We start from the raw sequence: 22,234 nt of genomic DNA on the forward strand, positions 1-22,234 counted from the left end.
TAGAAATGAAAAATGGGATTATGATTCTTGGGAGTTAAGAATCAGAATCCCATTCTCAAAATTTTTCATTTTACCTTTACTAAATTTTTAAAATGCACAATTGTCCTAATTGAAAAATGATAAAATTGAAAATACAAAAACGTAATTCCCAAATCATGACATTCACTCTTCCGCGTCAATCTTGCGCAGCACCTATCAAATTCGCGTTGCTGGCCTTCATCCAACGCCAACAGCAGGAATCAATCGACAGCCGCTTGTCGATCTTACTAGAAATATCAAACTAGCAACAACAGCAACAACAGCAACAATTTACCGATTACCAATGATGTGATGATGGATATTATTATTGGTATTATGAATAACCACCATTATTATTATTATTATTATTATTATTACAACAATAAGGATATTTTAATTATTGAAACAATCTATTTCAATTTTAAAACAAAACAAATGCGTTAATCGGAATACAATTCATTTTGATTCTTATTATTATTATGAATAACCACCATTATTTTAATTCTTATTACTCGTTTTCAATCCAACCAATTCCCATTAACAATCAGTAAACACAGTAGACATACCATTAGATTTGAAATTCAATATCCAATTTTGGCACGAGTTTGTTTTGCAAGTTTGTAAAGCAATTTTGCATTTGCACAATACAGTGTCCCTCCAATAGGGTTAAAAATCACCCAGTATCTGGGAATTTTGAAATAAAAGCTCAAATCTGTACCTAGCGATACAAGCTAAAACAGAAGAGAATTTCATGCAATAACTATAATAACATACAGAACAAAGCAAAACTGGCACAGCGCTATCTGTGAAATGTATACATCGGAATAATTTGAAGCTTTTCAGACATTGGCTAGATTAGCTAAAGGACAATTATTTAATTACAATATACAAACAGTAAATTGCAGCGCACACAAATGCACTACACTACACAAATAACTAACTGCATGAGGTCAGTGTGCTCTTACCAAAACTCTGCCACAACATTCAAGAAAAGAATAGTATGCGAGATCTACATACGGTGTGGCAACAGCACACTCCACTCTGCTCCTTTTCCATTTACAAGAATGGCATTTAACTCTCAAGTCTGCAACTCATATTATTGTTGAATTAAAGGGGTTCAATTGTCCCACTTTTTAGTCTTTCCATTCGGGCTTGAAGTCCTGACAATGCCTTCTCATCCATAGGGAGAACAGACCCCTGGGCAGGATTCTCCACACTAGCACGGTCTGAGGAACGGCTTTGACTAGAGAGTCCGTTATTTACATTATCATTCATGTTTATCAAAGGCCTGTTTCCAGGATCCGGATTTCCAGCAGCTGCAGCCAATTGCATGCTCTTCATTCTTTCTCTAATGGCATCTAGTGTCCCACTGGTTACTGCAACTTCCACAATGACTTTTAAACTTAGGTATGTCCTAATTTGTATTAAAAAAAGAAAAGCCAAAAACATAGACATCAGGTACAATACCTCCAAATCTCTCATTTCGTTGGTCACTCAATGGATTCTCGGGGGGAAGAACTTTTGAAGCAATGGCACCACCGATCCTGTTGTCTTCAGTGTATGAAGGCGGTAAATTAAAGTTTGTTGGCTCCGATTTTACATTCATTGATTTAGCATCATTCATTGAATTTGTATGTACTGGAGATAAAGGTGCAAATTCAGGGGAAGAAACACCTAAAGCTGCTGGAGGCGGGGTTGCCATTGGCACACTAGAAGGTGTCCTCCCAGCTGCTGCATTCTTCTCCATCTGAAGCATAAAATATAAGTATCTATTACTACGCTCTTCCTTCTAAACCATGTAATATGTACATTTTAGTTTAAATGACAAATACAAACCTGAGCTAGGCCATCCCTGATGTAAGTGCGGAATGCCTCACTAGCATTTTGGAGCTGAGCAAATATGTCAACCTGAAATAAATGTTACAAAACAAAGTTTGAAATAATAAATACATAAAAATGATAAATCAAACAAAACCTAAGTGGTTCACAAAAACAACTCATTAGCATCTCAAAATCAGCAACTCAAACACAATTATTTACCTTTGGGTATAGTTGAGTAATGCGATATAGTTCATATAGACCAATAGTGCATGTCTGCTTGTCCCCAATTTTCTTGAATATTGCAGCAAGCTCTTGCTGCAGATAGAGTATATCCAAGAGGTATTAGCAGAAAAACAATGAATACAAGTGCAAAAAGATAGATTAGCTTCAACAGTTGAAAAGTTAAAGATAAAAAATGGAATGGATAAACAAAAGGAACGAGAAAAAAGGTGCTGGGAAAAAAAAATAACCACGATAAATAAATACCATTGTCCAAGAATGATATCGTCTTGAAAAATAAAACAATTATTAAAGATGAAACTATAAAATGATACCTTCAACTGGGCATCAGCCGAATTTGTGGCAGATGTTGGATTGTTGGCCGCTGAATCACCCCAATGAGTTTGGCCCCCAGGACCAGTTGATGTCAACATTCTTGCTGCTGCTAAAGTCTGAAAATATAGAAAAATGTTATCAAAATAAGGGGGTAAAAAGCCTGAAATTTAACCAAAACAAACCAGTGAAGTTTATTGTTTGCTCAATTTACTACCTCAAGATTAAGATCAATATAAGCAAGAATAATTGGCTGAGGTTTCATGTCTATAGGAACCATTGACAGGTGACCCTTGATTGCAGCTCCACGAAGTTTAACAAGTTCATGAAGAACTGTTTTGACCATACGCAATGGTTTGTCATCAGCTCCAGCTCTTTCGGAATTCATATTACAACAGGTAAAGAAACCAGTTAATCATCCAGTGCAAAGAGATTGAGATAACAACCAACTGCACCAAACAGTTGTCTACCCCCTTTTTCCACAAAGGAAAAGTAAACAGGCACCTTATTCACCCCACAAAAGGAAAAAAAAAAAAATACCTTCTCCTAATTTCTTCCATTCCCAATTCCTGCAAGTATACATGAATGCTTTGAAGGATTCGGTCGAGATCAACATCATATATAGTGCTTTGAAGAACCTGTGGCAAAGGGTAGCAATTTATCACATTTTCAAGTTTCAACCATATGGCACTGAAAAATGAACACTGACATTCATGTGCCAACTCATGGAAATTTCTCCACTCTATCCATGAAGTAGTTAAGCTTATTATTATTATTTTTTTAAATGTTAATTCAAAGAACTAACTCAATTTGTCACTAGTCATCTTACATAGATTGTATTGTGGTATGGACACAACTTGCCCTACCAATTGACATGTTCAATAGTGTTTGTTATGTCTATACAATTACTGCCTCAATCCCCAAAAGTTGTTAAACATTTATCAAAAAGAAGGAAAATGATATATATAAGTTCAAACAATGAACTCAATTTGTCAGAGGAATTTCCAGAATCCAAAGTAATGAAGCACCAACAGCAAAAACTTACCTTTGTCAATTTGATGAGACATTTTACAACCAGATCGGAGAAACGCTGGTTTCTGGCAGCAAAGCTCTCATTAGATGCAGGTGAAGGCCACCTTGAGGGATCTAACGGACGCAAGAGATTAATCAGGACAACAAAAGACGAAGTTCGATCTGCATTATCCTGTACAAACAATCACCAGTTGCTTAAGCAAGAAACACGGAGAAACCATGCACTATTATGTAAAAAATAGAAACCATTTTCGGGTAAACTTTACCAGAATCTTAAGCATCAACACATTTAAAGCTTTCAAAAGTTGACTGCCATCATCCATATGAGGTACTCTTTCATCTAAAAGCCAAAGCAGAAGCTCAGTAATAAGACTGTCCAGAGTACTCTCCTGAACAGCATAAGCAAGCCTTTTATTTTGAAATGTCTGCAGCAAAGTTCATATGGTTAGTATGTTGCAATGAATGGTGTTTAACTGCTGATAAGATGAAGATAAAAGAGTTAAATAATACAAGTCAGAACATATTAGAAATGTAACAGCTAAAATCATATATCTACAAATGTAATAGCTGCATAAATTTCAGTACCTCTTTTTGCCCATAATTCTTTGGAACCTAAACAGCAGCATTAAAAAAAAAAAAAAAAGGATTGCAAACTTACCTGCATAAGCGTGTTAAGAACATATTTACAAGACCTTGATGATGCCCCCGTCAAACTGAAGTCAAATGTTTTGGCTACCTAGCAGTGAAAAGAAGACAAAAAGTTAATTTTCCAAACGAATAAGGATTTTCGTATTGAGATATTTAATGCCTATATGAGGAAGAAGGAAAGTTGAAAGGGAAAAGAAGACCCAAATTATTTTAAATGAACAGTAATTTTGATTACCTTATTAGCTAAGCATGAAACAAGTCTATCAGCATCCTTCACAAGTTCGTCCATTACACTACCTTCTGGATCATTGGTGGCCTGTGCCAACTCATGGCACACAACTTTCATCCCTTCAACAGACTGCAACAGGTTAAAATGTAAAATGTTAAATTTGGAACAGTTTTCTTTGTCTGCCCACTGGCCATTACTTAGGTGTGTATGTGTGCGTCTTTGTAGATGTGCCAGCCCATTACACCAAGAAAAAAAGCCCAAACAAGCCACATTTCTAATAAATCAGACTCCAAATCAATATATAGCAGTCTAAAACTAATGACAAGGCTTTTCTTAGAGGTTGATAACACTGACCACATTTAAAAAATGGAGATGTAGTGGAAAAAAGAAAAAAAAGGGCCAATGTAGGTTGGAAACCTGCTCAGGTGAACCGAAAGAAATAATATCCAGGGCTTCATTCCAGTCTGTAGGGCCACTGACACTGGCAAGAGCACGAGGCATTATACTTCTTTCCACATGAAGCTCAGAATGGCCATAGTTTCTCCTGGAACAGTGATGCTATCAATCTCATAAGCTAGAAGTGCATACGACCACGATAGTTGCATCCTTATGGAAATGCAACATACGCATGCCAAACCCAAAAAAAAAAGAAAAGAAAAAGAAAAAGAATAAACCTCATAAATGTTGGGCCAGAAACAGATTGTGAAACATCCCCACTTTGCTCCGCTATATCAGACCTGGAAATCAAAACACAAAAATTCACAAGTTCAAACTAAGCAAAATTTTAGCAATATAAAACTTATTCTAATATGATTTCAAAAGCTAAACAAGGCAAACTCTCAGCAATACAAACTTATTATTATATGATTTCACGGACTAGACTATCCTTTGGGGATAGCCTCATTTGTCTTTGTTTATTTCACATTTGATTATACAAGAAACAAAAATAACTGAAGTAGACCAATACAGCATCATAAAAAGATGACCAGTTAAAGCTTTTCTGAAAGCATGATGACCACTTAAGCTTTTCTACAAAGCATCAACAGCTTTAGGCAAGACAAGGTGATCATCATGGAAAAAAATTGTACCCAAAAAACCTCATTTTACATACAATCATCTAGCTGCAGCATATAAAAGAAACATGCTGGCGAAAGCAAAGAAATAAAGTTGTGCTGTACTATGATAAGTACATTCAGCTGCACCACTATTAGATATAACACTCACCCATTTTCCCTGACAGAACGCCTTAAAGCAGCTCTTGCTTCTCCTGGTTTACCTTCCTTCTTTTTCTCCATCTCTCGAACCTAACATGATGCAGCATTGTGAAAAAAATGAAAACAAACCAGAGACAGAAATGGGTAGAAACACCAAGGTAATCTGACCTTCCACTTAAATCTATCATCTAACATGCTTTTCTGAGCATCCGTTAGCTTGCCAACATATCTCCATATATCCTCACCTGGGAAAGAGTTGGGTAAAAGAGAAATTAACAAAGCCAACAACAAATGGTGAGAATACTAAAGCAATCCACACCTGCCTCAACCAATGGTAACAAATTTAAAAAGAATTTAAATTTTGCAGAAGCAAAAACCCTCTCATAAAAAATATGATCACTCCTTCAAATAATGCAACTCTCAAAACCGAGACTTGCATGACCCAACAAATTAAAAATAATAAAGACAGGCCAGTAATCTAAAGGCAGCATCGTACAGTTTCAAAGCTTTTTCCATACAAAGAGTATGACACAGTCCTGGAACATCATAATATGACACACCTAGAATCTTGTAACCAGTAGCTAACGTATTTAGAGCAGCTTTTCTAATTTCACCATCACGTTCTGCTGTCAAACTTGCAACAATTTGCAAAGATTTTAATTGTCCACTGATCTGTTAAAAAAGGAATAAATATAAGTTTTCCAGAAAAAAATCAGAGAATTAGAAAACGATAAAACATCCTTCTAGCACCTCGGCCCCATGATGATCGATCAAGAATCCAACAAGGTCAACGCATTCTATTCGAGTACGGTTATTTTTTGAACGCAAACCCTCCAAAATATAGGGAAGTGTTTTTGTTGCAGAATAAAAGTTGACAATTTGTTTTGTCAGTTCCCGCATTTTTTCTCTTACTTTCTCAATGTTGTGCCCCGACTGCAGCACAAGAATACAAAAGTTAGCAAATGGACCAAATTGGAAACAATTAGACCCATGTTTAACAGTTCCAAAGAACAAAGGTAGCATTCAAAATCTCAAAGGGAAAAAATGCATGGATCTAATTCCATCCAAAATACTCAAAAGCAAAATCTCTCAAATACAAAACAGCAACAACCATCAAAAAGTCATGTTATCAGATATTCAAATACACCTTTTCTACCAAACAGGGAAGAAATACAGCAGCTTCTGATTCAGGCAGAGAATAGCCTTCATCTCTTAAAGTGTCAAAAAGTTCAGGGAGAAACTCCAACACCTGTTTATTCCAAAGGATCATGAAAAGTTGTTATAACTAACAATGGAACACGTTTGTGAAGGGAAAAATCCCTTCTCATCCCTAGGGTTTCATGCAATAGCCCATTTCATCCCTACTTTTTAAACAATAACTCAAAACATCCTTCTATTAACTCACTATTAATTAAATGCCGTTTGTTAGTTATTCATTGAGGGTAAAAAATGATTCTCCATTAAAGAGAAAATTAAAAAAAATAAATAAAAGTTGATATATAACTAAAAATGATGTTTATCTAATCCCACTAAACAAGAAATACCCAAAAAGATGAAAACTTCTATTTCAAGCAAATATTTTGCACTTCTCTCTATTTTGGCGGCATGAAAACCCTATAAACCCTAGATTTAAGTACCAAAAATAATCACAATTTTCATATTCGTATAAGTATACTCTCTAATTACACTGTGAGCCGACTTGGGGAGACAGTGGTAAGGACTTGGGGAGACAATAATGGTCAAAGAAGAGTGGTGGCAAAGCTCAAAATAAAAATTGGTTAAAGATTAAGAAGATTTTCAGCACATGCAAGCACATAAAAATTGGTTGTATTTTTGAGTTTTTCTTCCAATGACTTAAAGATATTGTGCTAATTACAATTTGTTGCTTATGGCGATTATCTAGTGGCTATATCAAACTACTTTATCGTTGATTTCATTTAAGAAAAAATTAATGAATTTTGCATATTTCGTAGTGTTATTTAATTGTGCAAAAAATTTATTTTAATATAGTTTGTACCACTTTAATAAAAAAAAATCCTATTTTGCCCTCACTGAATTATTTGTTAACGGCATTAAACTAACGGTGAGTTAGCGGAAGGATGTTTTGGGGTATTATTTAAAAAGTAGGGACGAAATAGGCTATTGCATGAAACTCTAGGGATGAAAAGGGCTTTTTCCCCGTTTGTAAATGCTGAAGAACTAGAAAATAATAAAAAGCCTCTGAAGCAAGAAACTAAGTATACCTTCAGCAGACATGTAGTGTTAGACTTGCAGAACTGCAAAACGAACCATCTCAACAGAATATCCAAAACTTCAATAATGTCCTTTCGGATGGATGGAAGTGCCTGCAAGTAAAAATTATTATAAGTTAATATATTGATAATTTGAAGGGAACTCAAGTGGCAGGAATGTGAGCATCACACCTTCTGTAGCATCTCAAGCCCATCAACCTGCTTCTTAAAATCTATGCTCAGTAGACGCCTATGCAAATCCTCTCTGAAATACTTCATCATGTCATTCTGCAAGAAAATGAAATCTAGATCCATCACTGTTCACTTCTAAAAGAAGAAGCAGAGATATCATCATAAATACATTTAATATAAACCTCAAGCTCTTGAATTTGCTCTATCCGTGGGTCCTCAAACTTAAATCTGCGAACAACCATTCTCTCCCTATCCTCCTGTACATAAATAAGTAAGAATGAAAGATGCTCCATCAATATATTTACTTCATACAACGATGAATGCTTCATATGTCACTCAAACAGTACCTTATTTGAGTCCTTAACATTTAACAAAGCCTGTGACTGAACAGCAAAATCTTGGACAGACATAATTGACTCTGGCCTTGCACCCTTGGTTGGAATGACTCTCTTTCCAAGACATTAAAACACAAAAATTCAATATCTTCATTACATTCAGAAAATGTTGAAACTCAAGCATGGAAAACTTACCGAAGATACAGCCCTGTTTCCATGCTTAGACAAACCATTAGAAGCAGATTTTGGAACCTTTGAGCTGCTCTTTGAAGTTGGACCCATAGAAACTGCTCTTGCAGATTCAAACGATATCAAGGAAAGAAAAACCATAAGACAGAAGGTAAAGGAAAAATGAGGGGAACAATAAAAGAGAGCCGAGTAACAAAAGAAGAGACCTTGGGATGCCCCATTAAGTTTTATTCTTTCAAGGATAAGAGCTAAAGCTGGCCCTTGAATATCCTTAAGATTCTTTTCAATCTGGAAAACAGGCACACCAAGAAGAAATTATGTTCAACCAATAATCAAAACACATTTGAATGAGAAAATGTACCAGAAAATTAATAGCACACATACTGTTTCTTGTCCACCAGCTCTTAAAATTTCCACAATGCATGCTTCAGCAGCTTTTCGAACATCTGAAGATTTATCCTAGTAAAAATTTCCAGAAAGTAAGGTTATTCAGAAGGAAAACATAATCAGTAATGTTACGTGCAAATTTTGTACTTGGTAAAAAGAAAATTTGGTCAAGTATTACCGTCATGGCAATACTAGCTGGTTTCAGCAGATGTGCAGCATCTGGAAAACCGCTTAGTCCAGTGAGTTGCTTTGACAACCAATCAAAAAGATCCTTGCGCCCTTCCGCACCAAGCTTAGCATCAGTCAGTGCTGTTGTAACATATGGAACCTACAATAACAGAATTACCATGAAACCTGCCAATAAGAGATCAAAATTGCCCCAAATACAGATATGATAAAACAGTTACCATTTTATCAAGATGAACAGCAGCAAGCCAAGCATCTAACACAGTCAAAGTACATTCTCTCATATTCTTCTTGTTGTCACCGAGACATTTCAAGATATCTGACAAAACGCCCTGCAAGAAAACATTTTATGCTTATTCACTTCCAAGCTTCAAATTTACAATTGCATGACCACAAACCTTGCTTGACTTCTCAACAGCAGGACCCATGGCAGAAGCAACAGCCCCAAGAGTGGTCAAAGTTGCCATTACTAAATTTTTGTTGCTGTCGTATAGACGTCCTCTAAGACCACCAAATAACTCCCCTGACAATCAAATAAAGGAACAATAATGGGCTGATTGAAAATGTTCATAAAAGAGAACGACAAGGATATGTTCATTTATAATAAAAAATAATAATAATAATCAAACTGATCCCAGTTATTAAAGCTCACGGTGCATAATCCAAATGATCCCAAATATTAAAGTTACCAGTTCCAGCAGGTTGAATGCGCTTATTAGCCTCCTCCAGAATTTTATTAACAGCTTCAATTGATTCCAGACGAACCTGGGAAAAGAAGGAAAGGAAAAAAAACACACAAATCAGAATTATTCAAAACCAACTACTGCACCATCCACAAACAACATTGGCAGCAAACATGAACAACATATCAAGCTAGCTTTGTGCAAGTAAGCAACCAGACCTTCCAATCAGGGCTTTCCAAGCTCTTCACTAAAGTAGGTGTAATCTTTCCACTAATATCTTCACGCGGCAGGCCATCTGATCCGCCAGCAGACACAGATGAAGTGGATTCAGAAGCCCTAACAGTTTTCTTAGGAACTACAGTACCCTGAATATAGTATAGGAATGGAGTCAGTATTCTACAAAAGTAGACACTTACGTGCGACAATATAACCAATAAATTGCTATACCTCAAAAGGATTTTTTTCATATTCAGTATCAAGTGCACTAAGCAGAGCAGGTTTGACATCAGCCAGAAAGCCCTTGATGTCTGCAAAATAGAAAAGTCTTAAGAATCTTAAAGATGAAACTAAACTAGATGTAGAATTCCACATAAAATGAGTAGTCACCTGGACCAACAAATTTATGCAGAGCACCCAAAAGCTTAATTGTAGCATTTCTTGTTGCTGCAGCACTTGACTGGAGACCAGTATCTTTACAAAAATCAATTAAATCCTGCAAACAAATCACATAAAATTAATTACAGCAACTGAGTGTCAAATTGTTAAAATAACAAAGAAGGAAAGTCAAGGAATGACCGGAAAAACCTTAAGTTTTAAATGTGATACACCGAAGTCCTCAACAGCTGAAACCATCCAGAGAATTCCCTCGCTAAGAACCTTAGGATTCTTGTGGTCTTTCATGATCTTGTAAAGCTATAATAAAATAACAAATTAACACATAAATAAACTTTCTATAAAATATTAAGACTGTAAGTTTAAAACAAAACACGGATGAAAGGACATTATTCATATCTGCTTCACAGACCACTTACTGCAAATAAAATCTCTATAGAAGATACTAATGAACAGATAACAATAAAACGGTTCGATAGTACTTACTCTTTCAAAAATAAATCCCGGGCCTACTGCTTCAGAGAATGTAGTAAGGCACTTCATGGCATGAGCGCGGGTCTTGATATCTGCAACCCGTTCGCTTATACCTGTTTATTACGCAAAACAAGACCAGCTAAGGATGAAGAAAAAAGGACAATAAAAGCATCTTTGCTGTCACAAGAAAAATAAGCACAATCAGCTAAAAGACTCCTGCCAGTCCACATGTGGTGGATCTGTGCACCCCAGATATCTAAGTGCGCTATCAAACTTGAAATAAGAGAACATGTATCTGAGAATACCCACCCAGAAGACAGAGAACAACACATTTCTTGGGAAATTTAGTTGCAGTGGCAGCTAGGTAATTAATAACTTCAATAACCTGTTGCTGAACCTGCATCATTATTCAAGACATTAAAAAGAAAAAAAATTGAAAGAGATCAGTGTACTCCAGGAGAAAAAGCCAAACCTTTACATACCTGAACATTTTTCTCACTCCAACCGGGAAGCATGCATACCAAACGAACCAAAATCTCCACAGACTGGTCAAGGTTTTGTACAGCTTCAACTTGCTGTCTAAGAGATGATATTGCTGCAACCATGGAAGATATAGATTCAATAATACAATTAGATGATATTGCTGCAACCATGGAAGATATAGATTCAATAATACAATTTGATAAACAACTTTGGAAGAACATTCCAAGAAGAAACTGTACATTTACATGAAAGCACAAGCCAAATAAAGAGGCTGTTAAAAAACTCAACAAAACTCAACAACTATTGAGTCAACCAATTTACCACTTTTTAAGACTAACATAACATGAAAACATTAACATCATATTGCATGCATTCAATACTTAGAGCTATTGAGAAAACTCTGCCACTAAAAGCTTTTCTAATTCCAAGAGTTAACCTCTGAAACTATTTTCTCAAAATCTTCCTATAGATAATCTTATCCTGTTAAGCAGATTACAATTCTTCTACTACATTTTCATTTCCTTCATCAGATGGTTATAATTAACACTGCTAAAATCAAAAAGCAACACAAAAAATTGCTTCTGCAGTGCTTTCAAATGCATGGTACACAACAAAAGAAAACCCACAGGCCACAATCAACATATGGGGGTAAACAATGGTCCCATCCCATCAAGGTCAAAGGTCAGGCCATACATGAGCAGGGCCAACGGTACTTCAGCTTAAAATCTCTTAGAGCCATTCGCTCCAGAAAGTACATAACGCAGGCATGGTTACCACAATTAACAGACAATTTTGACAACCGTGCTATACATGGTCATTCTAGTTTAAGTACGTCACATGGACAGTAAACCACCACATAGCACATGCACGGAGTATAGCAGTGTTCGATGAGAGAAGGGTTCAACACAAATTCTCACCACCCAAACTTTTATAAATTGTTTAAAATGTAATCCTAACTATACTCTATGAGCTTCGCAACATCTATATCTAAAGGTACGTCCTAAGTGATCAATACATATTCTACTACTCACATAACAATCAGAAAAACTCATATGACAGGTTAAAAAGATATGGGCGGTTTAGAAGCCCTCTAAAATTACACTTAATTTTGCACTAATTACAGACCTTTAGATTAAAAGCTTATCAAAGATCAGGATTTAATGGATTAAATGACATTAATTATTTTAGTTTAATCATTAATGCACACTTTCTCTCTCCTCTCATCCGTATGCGTCCCCAATGTTTTCTAACATCTTCCACTCTCTACCATCAACATCTTTTCTCCTCTTTACTGCCATTTTTCATCTACGCTCTTATTTTTTATTTTGTTATTTAATCTCTCTTAATAATTGGTAGATTAGAAAATATTGATAGATTTACTCTAAAATTTTATAGATTCAGATTCAAAGATGTGTAACATACATATTTCAGTTCAAAAAATAATAACAAAAATCACTTACTCATTTGCGATTTCCCTTGATAAAAAAGAAGGTTACTTCCGCTATCTCTATTTATATTGGTCACATATCCACCTGAATTTTTTTCTTTTTTTGTAGTTTTGCAGGGAATAAATTTTATATTACTAATTTTTACTTTTTATTCAAAGACAGTTGCATTTGGACAAAACTGCGAGAGAAATCAATTGATAAAACAAGAGATGAAGAAAAAATAAAGTTAGAAGGAAAACAAACATCGACGAATGATAAGCAAGGGAGAAAGAGAGCGAGCACAATAACACTTAACCTATGATAAAATTCCATGTCATCAATCAATTAAATCCAAACCATTGATAAGCTATTACCCTAAAGGTCTAAAACCAATTTAAAATTAAGTGTAATTTTAGGGGGCGCCTGGTCCCCGCTACAAAGATATATGAATAGAGAACTTGCAACCATGGAATTGAGAAGGAAGGAAATCCATCAGATTCACTTAAGAAGAAAAATGCCAACTGTAGAGTGCGTAAAATTCTATTTTATTAAGTGAGAGAAATAATAAGCAACCTTCAAGGCGTTCTTTCCAAACAGCGCTCTTCAACTGTCCTACTGTATCTGCCGGTATACGGGATCCTAATCTGCTTTCAATCTCTTCAAGACTCATTTCTGAAGGCTGCAACAATTAAACAGACCAGAGAAATTGAAGACGTTAAGATCACTTATCATCAGGGCCAATAAAAGTTACAGAGCCATGGTAGACAGACAATAGGTTCACCTCCACATCTTCAGGGGCTTCGGTTAATTTAGAAGTTTCTTGTTTGCCAGATCCATCTTTTTTGGCACTTGGTTTAACTGGACCTCCCTTCTTGCTAGCAGGCTGTCGGGAAGGGAAAAAAATAGCAAAATAGAATCCAAAGTCAAAAAATATTCACCCCTCCTGCCAAAACACTATGAAACAAACACGTGTATGAAATACAAAAACTCACTGCTGCTGAAACAGGCCTCTTCCCACTAAGCATGCTTGCTGCTGACTTTCTAACAAACGAACTTTCTGAAGCCTGCATAAATTGGAATATATAATATTATAAAATCAAACAAATTGCTGGATAATTTAATGTCATGTGCAACACCACACTTGGACACTTAATTATTATTGATACTTTGAGTTTCTCCTTGGTAATCAGATAAAATTTCAAAATCTCAAAACATTTTTCTTCCCGCAGCTGGAATGGAACTGTTCAACATTACAGTAACATGGACATTCAACTTTAAATCTAGAGGAGAAAAATCAACAGGAAGGAGGAGAAAAGGGGACATGTCAAAGTTTAAGACCATATCAGTGCGCAACCTCTTTATATGACAAAATGAATCCCCCCAAATAAATATGTATAAAGATACTGTTCTTAAAGAATAAAATACACTTTACCTAATGTGATAAACATATTTCTCCCCTTCAAATTTAGCACTGTATTCATTTCTGGAACTTATGGAACGGAAAAGGGATTTGCCACAAAACTAGAGAAACGAGGGAACATGCGGGATGTTTTTAAGCAATTAAATAGGTACTCACCACTAACATGACAGAAATCAAAGCCAACATTTCCTGATATAGATCCCACTGAGCATTTCAATTCTGCTCCACAAACATTGTGACATCTTTCCTACACATTTTAATTTTTAGGATATAGAAATCTTTGTTCCTAACTATACAACAGGCAATATACTAGTTTACCTTTTTTATTAGTTTTTTCAGTTTAACTCAAGGTAATTGCATGTCCAAATGTTGATACCTATCTTATCACACAATTGTTCAAGTAATAGCTACCACAAGACACATAATAAAAGACAATAATAAGGAAACACACTTTGTGAACCATATGAAAACTGGGGTGAAAACAAAGCGTAAACAGTAAACTGAAAAGAAAAGGCAAACACACCTCCACAGAGGGTACACTTCCACCAGAAGTTTGAACTCTAGCTGCCATTGCATGATAAACATAAGAAAAAAAATGACGTAAAATTCAAAACAGTAAACTAAGAGCAATTATTACTAGACAAAAAGAAAAGCAACAAACCTGAACTTGTACCAGTGGCCACATCACCTCCAGCACCCGCAATCATTTCAGAAAGCTTATTCCTTCTAACGTCATCAAGTTTCTCAATTGACCTCTCTAAAGGCCTCATGCCAACAGACTAAGAGAGAATCCACAAATATGGAAAAAGATTTATGATAGCAGAACTTAAATTTTTTTATAAGATGACAATGGGAGATAAATAAATTTAAACCAACAAAATGCTGAATGCAAATTTGACAGTATTACCTTAGCTATTGCAGCCAGCACTGAAAAGGCTGCGTCCCTCACCTCAGGGGTTCCATCATTGAGACACTACAAAACTTAAATTGCTTAAATTACAAGTATTACATAATATATTACAAAAGGTAATAGCAGATGGTCCAGATTTCCAATAGTATACATGTACACAAGTATCAATCCACACAAAAAAAAAAAATTTTTTTTGGGAGTTCCTAATATTAGCATGTTGCGAAAAAAACCCAAAATTGCTGGCCACAGGCTTCTACAGAACAGGATTAAAGATGTTTCAACGTTAATAAATCCATGAAAAAAGGTGCAAATAGATGTTTCAGCTTTCATAAATTGATGGGAAAAGGAGAAAAAGCACACAAAATATAGTTAAAAAAATAGAAACAAGCCTCTTAAACAACGGATGCACTTACCTCCATACAAATTGGAACATAGTCCTTATGCACCTTGAGAACAACAGCCTTGCTACTCGTTTCAACACAAAATGTCACCCAATTCAAAGTTAATGACCGCACGAGCGGAACTTTATTTTTCACTGATGTTTTAACATCTGCAATGAACAGCAGTCATTAAGCTGTTGAATACATTCACAAGAAGCCAACCATGCAGTGACAAGTACATATGGAAAACAAATAAATTCACATGGCCCAGAACTCTTACAAAAAGAAAATGTCCATATCAATTACCCTTCTGAGATCACAAAACACTAATTAGAATAGAAAGGAAACCTGCCTTCAACAACATCAACAAGATTTAAACATCCAGCCTTGTGCATTGCCTGGAGAGTTTGTGTAAGTGACTCCGCCACTGTAGGTTTTTTCTCTTTCAATTTTTCCTATATGAGAGAAAACTTGTTAGGACAACTAAATGCTTCATACACAAATACAATACATAGCAATTATTTGAAAGATGAAATTCATAAACATACTAATAAGTTAACCAATCAAAAAAACTTGATGAACCAGAATACTAATGACTCACAACACAACAATTTTTCCTTGAGAAATAGAGAATAAATTTTCCTTTAGAAATAAGAAATAAACTGTTTTCCTTAAGAAATAAGAATAGAAAGGTAGGATGATGAGGGAATCAGGGATGGAGATGAAGGCCGGATTGGAGACCCTGACAAAGGTACAGGGGCATCATCTTCAGATTCCAGTGACTAATGAAAGCAACTCAGCTGTAAGAGAGTTACTGAGTTACTAGAAGTTTCTTTGTGGTAAGTTGGATTGTGCAGCACTATCTCTGTAATCAAACTTTAAAAAATGTTAACAGATGTCCGCTGTATTAAAATTATATTGATGGATCATTGATGGCCCTTTAATTGGCCTGTAATCAATAAAAACAGTGGACTAATAATTCTTGGTTTAAAAACCTGTCAAAGTCAAATGATCCATTACTCTGTTGTCAAACATATATAAATATTCATGATGCAAAACTTCCATTCAATATGGATACGAAATATCAGAGAAGTATAAAAACAATGAATGACACAGACTGCCAAAATAATAATAAAAATAATAATAATAATAAGGTGATTAAAATAACAGCAGAGCTATTATTCAAGAAACCTAATACCATTCAACAAAGAACAGAAAATAGCTACCATTCTCAATGCATGCAAGCAGGAGACGTCAAAAGTTTCTTTAAAAAAATGCAGCACAAGATAAATTAGAGCTGAGGTTTTCAAATGTTCTTATATGCTTAGGTCCATATATGGACAAGCCTATTGCATAATCAAAGGGAAACTTGTTGAAACAAAAAGGGCAGAGAGCAAAAAGGAGAAACAGAGACGGCCATAAAAATCCACTCAACATAATTTCTCATATATACCAGATAAAACATATGAAGATGCAAATATACTGATACAAATATGTATCAAAGCGTGTGTGTACAAAACTACATATTGTACTCACAAGTAAAACTGGCAATAGAAAGCGTGAACTGCCAGAAAAATGGGTCCTTAGACCACGGGCAAGATTGCCAATAGCTTGAATTGCTTCAACAGCAACAGCAATGTTCACATCCGTAATAAGCTGCGCAAATACACACAGTTAGAGATATGCTTGGTATAACAACTAACAACTGCATAACTGGCAATCCGACCACAAACAAGATTTGTATCAACATGCCAACATTAACATTCAAATTTCAATCAAAGGAACTCCACGTATATTAGAAAAATTGATCAAAGGCAGCTCTTTAAATTAATGCCAATAGCAATGTCCAACACACAATACTGTGTCAGAAAGCAATTCATCTATGGTCCATTGCCGACAAAATGCTGACTATACCTTATTGATAAGAGCCAAGATGTAACTTTCAAAAAGTGTCATCTCAGAGTGAACAATATAATATCACTGTGACAATATACTGTCGCTTTAAGGCAACATCATTTCAACCATTCATGGAATCATGAAAAACTTTGGGGGTCACTGAGAGAGAAGAAGGCACAGGGTTTAATATTAAGAGAGAACGGATCTGATTCTCAAATTGAATTGAACATAACAAGAATAAAAAATTAGAACAGGAAGTAATTATATTTTTAGATGTCCACTGGAGAGGCAAAAACAACTTTACACAGGCAGCAAAACTACACGAAAAGATGATAACTCATCTAAAATAACTATAGACCACAACTCAAGCCCCTGCAACTAAACTGTACAGGAATAACCATACCATTCCAACCACATACAAAAAATAAAATGCAAAAAGAAAAGCAGCGTACCAAAACAGCTCTGTCCCCTAACAGAAATAATGGAAGACATCACATGGCGTCAAAGATAAAAACAAATTCACTTCAAGTAAGAAGCTCAGAAAACCTTCTTTAAAGTCCGACAAACTTCTGTAAAATCACCAGGTGCTATCCTTTTCGTGGAAGCTAGCTTGGTTAGCTCTGCAATGGCGTCTTTCCTTTCTGACCACTTGGTAGCTTTCTATAAGACAGAAAAATTGGCAAAAAATAAGCAAGAGAACAACAAATTGCATAACCAAAACATCATTAACAAGAGATTAACAGCAGATCAAAATTACATAAACAATGAAATGTAAAGATATATCAAGTACCAATGAACAACAATTGAAGGACTAAGAAAGAGTACTAACCACTCCTTCCCAAAATCCAGACTTCTCTAAAGGAGTCAGTATATCAACAGGATCGACAAGTTCATACTCATCTATCTCCGGAGGAACTGCAAAATTATTTAAAATAAAAAAGTATGAGGCACTACATTAGATTAACCATAAGAAAATAGCATATTCCAGTCCCTAGATGCAAATGGCATTACCATCAGCTGTAGACTCTTCAGAAGGGCCCGGACCCACATCTTCAGAAATAAGTTCCTGCCCTAGCTCCTTATCTTGTTCAGCCCTGAAAATTATATATGTATTAATCCCACAGGGAATATGGCAAGATAGACCAACAAGATCATCTTAAGCCATCTTAAATATGATTACAATGTTGATACAGGGGCATCTACATAAAGTATATGTTGACAATGCTATAATGGCTATGAGCGCTGGTCGTCTGAGAATGATTAAACACAATCAAAACAAATAACATCTTATGGATTTTAACTAAAATCAGATCTATACAAATGAGACAAAAACGTTTTATTTGGACCAATTGGCAGTATAGTGCATCACAAAGGGTTTACATTTGACAAGACCCAAATTCATCAGATCTCCTGGTTCACAAATATTAGCCATTGAAACTTTAGGTGGACTTAACACCAAATTATTGCAGGACATGGACTAGCATTCATGCTGCCTCAGGTAACTGAACAAACCAAGAAGGACAGGTAAAAAAATAGAAAGAAAGAAAAAGAAAACTGTTTGAATAAATATTCTGGAGTTCACAGCACTAACTGCATGACCTGAAATGATGGAAAAATTCTAATTACAGAAAACACAGAGAAAGTCTTCTCAAGAACAGGGCACTGACCTTATCTTCCTAGTCGGCCTAGCTGTCCCCGACACATTTACAAGCTCAGCCTCCAGCTCTTTTTTCTAAAAATTACAAAAGAACATATAATTCACTAACTACTTCCACATAAAAGGAAAGTCGCACAAAAATTATTTGTCAAATTAATATTCACATACCATAGTATCTCTCATCTTCTCAAACAATATTGTTTTTACAGGATCTTTCCCAATCCACCGGCAGAGCTCGAGTGTCAGTCCTTTAGAGGAAGCACGAACATTTTGATCTTGATGGTCAAAGAGCTCAGGAAGCATCTTCAGAATCCTCTTCGGAGGTATAATTTTCGCTCCAAATTCACTAATTAAAAATAATAAAACAGCATGACCCAGTTAGATTTAAAAAAGAAAAAGAAAAATTTCCAACAAGTTACTCATAGTTTGCACCAAAATTATCTCATGTGCAGACCTTAATGCTTGAAACATGACGTCAATAGCAGGCACAACTGCTTTGGCAACCTTGTTCTTTATTGCTTTCTCCATTACATCCTACAATTAAACAAAATTTACCTCATAGCTTTCATTCCATCCCAGGTCAATAAATGAAGAATGAAACCGCATGCAATGTAAAGATAAGCAAAGGAAGAAGCGTACAAGAAAAACATCAACTGCCTCCAATTCAACCCAAAGCATAAACACCGCCTGAGCCTTCTCCACTGTCTTCGGTCTCCCCGTCAGGCATTTTGCCGCAATTGCATCACAAACTTCTTTGGCATATCTACAATGACAACATTACAACGTCAGTCAAAACTTTCCATTCATTTATATTTAAAATGATATAAATAATTAAGCAGCAATTGCACCTTCCGGCATCCGCATCCGCTGCTTTTAAGTAAGCAATCAACGCATCAAGAGCCTTATCTTGTACCGGCGCATTCGAATCCGCAACAGTCTTCTTAAACAACGGACCTAACATCAACACAAAAGAATAAATAGAAGTAAAACGACAGCGCATCATTTCACAACCACAATGCTCAATGCAGATCCATACAAAAGTCAGATCTGAGACAATGAAACTATACTGACCTAGTTCTCTGATGCGATTGTCCTTAGGATCAGTAATGGAGTCGCATAGAGCGGCCAAATCAATGTTAGCCTCGTTCCTAACTTTCCAATTCTTGTGCAGTAACCGATCTTCCCACGGTAATTTCTTCGCCTCTTTCAATAATTTCTCTTCTTCGGACATTTTCGCTTTGATCTAAGTTAATCTCGCAAATAACGAAATAAATTTAACTGAAGCTTTCTTTCTTTCTCTTTCAATTTTCTTTGATATTTTCTCGGCGAGTGCCGGCACTAGGAGACGGAAAGAGAGAGAAACCAAATGACAAAAATGAGGGTACTCTATCTTTATCTCACGCTCTTTCTCTCTCTAAAACAAAAGGGACAGAGAGAGAGACAGACGGGGTATTTTGGGTTGTACGTTTTGAACAAGAGTCATTCCCACGCTTCTATAAATGAGCGTGTTTCCACTGGCCAATCACTGGAGAATATCTGGAAATTCAAATTTGTTACGTCGCATTTGAGTTACTGGCGGTTTAAAATGGCGTTTAAGTTGGCGCGTGAGATATGTGATTGTGGTTGAGCAGTGCAATGTTTTAGGCCTAAGACGGGTCCCAGAGACACTTCAGAGAGGGAATAGAGTCGTGAGTTCTATATTAAATAAAAACTGAAAATTCAAAAAAAAAAAAATGAAAACTGTATTAATTTATGGGGTCTAGCTATGGTGCAACTGTAGTACCATACTACAGTTGTACCTAGCCATTAGATTCAGCTATAGTACATGTGTGCAGCTAAATCTAATGATTAGGTGTAACTGTAGTATAGTACCACAGTTGCACCATAATTTTATCCTAATTTATGATGATTCTTTATTAGCGATTCGGAGAAAATCTAATTTATTATTTGGTTTTGTCTTGATTTCGTAAATAAATAAACCATCAAACGGCCGTTAGATGGAACATCATATGCTTATCCTGGGCTTGATGATACCGAATCTAGACCTAAAATTCACTTTGCCGGCAGGTTTTATTAGTTTATTCCTATTGCCGTTGTATGAAATTTACCTACCCTCATCGGAGATTTGAATAATGTCTGAATTCATATTATAATAATTTCGGCCTTAGACAATAATTCCGCATCCGCGCAATTTGAAAATTTTTTAAATTGGTTTCCGTTGGAATTTCATTTTTTTTCTCTGCCATTTAAGGGTATATAAATTATTGAGCCTAATTTGAAGAAGTAACTGGTCCATTTCCCTGAAACTCAGTTAGAATTAACAATACAAAAATTAGATAAAGAAACAAGTAAAACAAAAACAAAAATACTGAAGTTTAAAAGGACTTGTGTACGAATATTGAATGATACATTTATTTGTATTTTTTAATGTCTAAATATAAATGGTATCCTATTTATATTTATGAATAAAAAAATCATAAATATGAATAAAAAACATCATAAAAACATCACAAAACAAACCCTTAGTTTGCCATTAAATAAGCCAATATCATATCATATGTTAATTAACTATGAAATCATACGCAATTTATTAAGTTTCGATTTTAATATATATAAGAACCATTTACAATTTTGAAACAATAAACTCAAAACCAAACTTCTCAAAATTTGGACATTGGAAATATATTTGTGTAAATTGTGGTTATATTACTTCTTTAAAGTAATGCACATACATATGTACACGGCAACTCATTGTCATTTTTTATTTCTTCAATATGTTATGATTCTTGAAAGTTCCTTTTTTTTTATTTAATTCATGCAACCTCATATGAGAGGCAAGAAAACCTTCTCAGCCCGGATTCGGACTGGACCGGTACTGAAAATCAATACCCAACTCTTCCCAAGCACAGGTACGGGCGTGACCCAGAAAATTCAAATCCCAAGTTCGTGCTTGGTTAAATTTTTTAATTTGAATAAATAACTTTCAAAAATAAAATAAAACTAATATATTACATTTTATAAACCCAAAACTCTCATTACACACAAAAGCCACCACCTCCACGGCTCCACCCACCTCTAACTCTCTAAGCCAGTGCCTAGCATCCACAACACTCATTCCTATTCAAACAGAAAAAATACCTCAAATCTCAATCCGATAATAAATTAATATAAACATGGGAAATTATCAGCCATATATCCTTGAATGACACCCGTATCAAACGTGTGTGAACACTTTTCAAGTGTATCAATCGTATACCC

General features: G+C 35.4%; 1 protein-coding gene across 4 annotated transcripts; it reads right to left on the reverse strand.

Moving 5' to 3' along the window:
• Positions 1-765: 765 nt before the first annotated feature.
• LOC18051272 (protein MOR1) lies at positions 766-20,371 on the reverse strand. 4 transcript variants are annotated; one of them, XM_024191757.1, is made up of 55 exons: positions 20,048-20,371; positions 19,825-19,930; positions 19,616-19,739; positions 19,431-19,510; positions 19,145-19,322; positions 18,987-19,051; positions 18,331-18,413; positions 18,149-18,234; positions 17,866-17,979; positions 16,960-17,079; positions 15,776-15,878; positions 15,457-15,593; positions 15,041-15,106; positions 14,795-14,912; positions 14,657-14,697; positions 13,706-13,777; positions 13,495-13,596; positions 13,287-13,392; positions 11,286-11,398; positions 11,113-11,200; positions 10,816-10,916; positions 10,522-10,629; positions 10,324-10,429; positions 10,165-10,244; positions 9,936-10,082; positions 9,724-9,799; positions 9,433-9,557; positions 9,256-9,366; positions 9,027-9,176; positions 8,846-8,920; positions 8,668-8,749; positions 8,468-8,559; positions 8,285-8,386; positions 8,120-8,194; positions 7,938-8,033; positions 7,758-7,859; positions 6,662-6,763; positions 6,265-6,447; positions 6,075-6,186; positions 5,683-5,759; positions 5,525-5,604; positions 4,975-5,037; positions 4,718-4,844; positions 4,307-4,429; positions 4,082-4,159; positions 3,690-3,848; positions 3,437-3,595; positions 2,932-3,029; positions 2,609-2,765; positions 2,394-2,510; positions 2,059-2,154; positions 1,855-1,926; positions 1,693-1,765; positions 1,486-1,569; positions 766-1,400 (listed from the first exon to the last, which is right to left on the reverse strand). In XM_024191757.1, exons 1-55 carry the CDS (start codon positions 20,205-20,207, stop codon positions 1,126-1,128), a joined length of 5,925 nt encoding a protein of 1,974 aa, XP_024047525.1. In that variant the 5' UTR covers positions 20,208-20,371; the 3' UTR covers positions 766-1,125. The 4 variants fall into 4 exon arrangements, with proteins under 4 accessions (XP_024047525.1, XP_024047524.1, XP_024047523.1 ...); XM_024191756.1 differs by having other exon boundaries at positions 1,486-1,765; positions 20,048-20,369; XM_024191755.1 differs by having other exon boundaries at positions 766-1,394; positions 1,486-1,765; positions 8,468-8,749; positions 20,048-20,369.
• Positions 20,372-22,234: the final 1,863 nt, after the last annotated feature.

This window comes from Citrus clementina, unplaced genomic scaffold (genome assembly GCF_000493195.1).
Source record: "Citrus clementina cultivar Clemenules unplaced genomic scaffold, Citrus_clementina_v1.0 scaffold_2, whole genome shotgun sequence".
NCBI classification, from domain to species: Eukaryota; Viridiplantae; Streptophyta; class Magnoliopsida; order Sapindales; family Rutaceae; genus Citrus; species Citrus x clementina.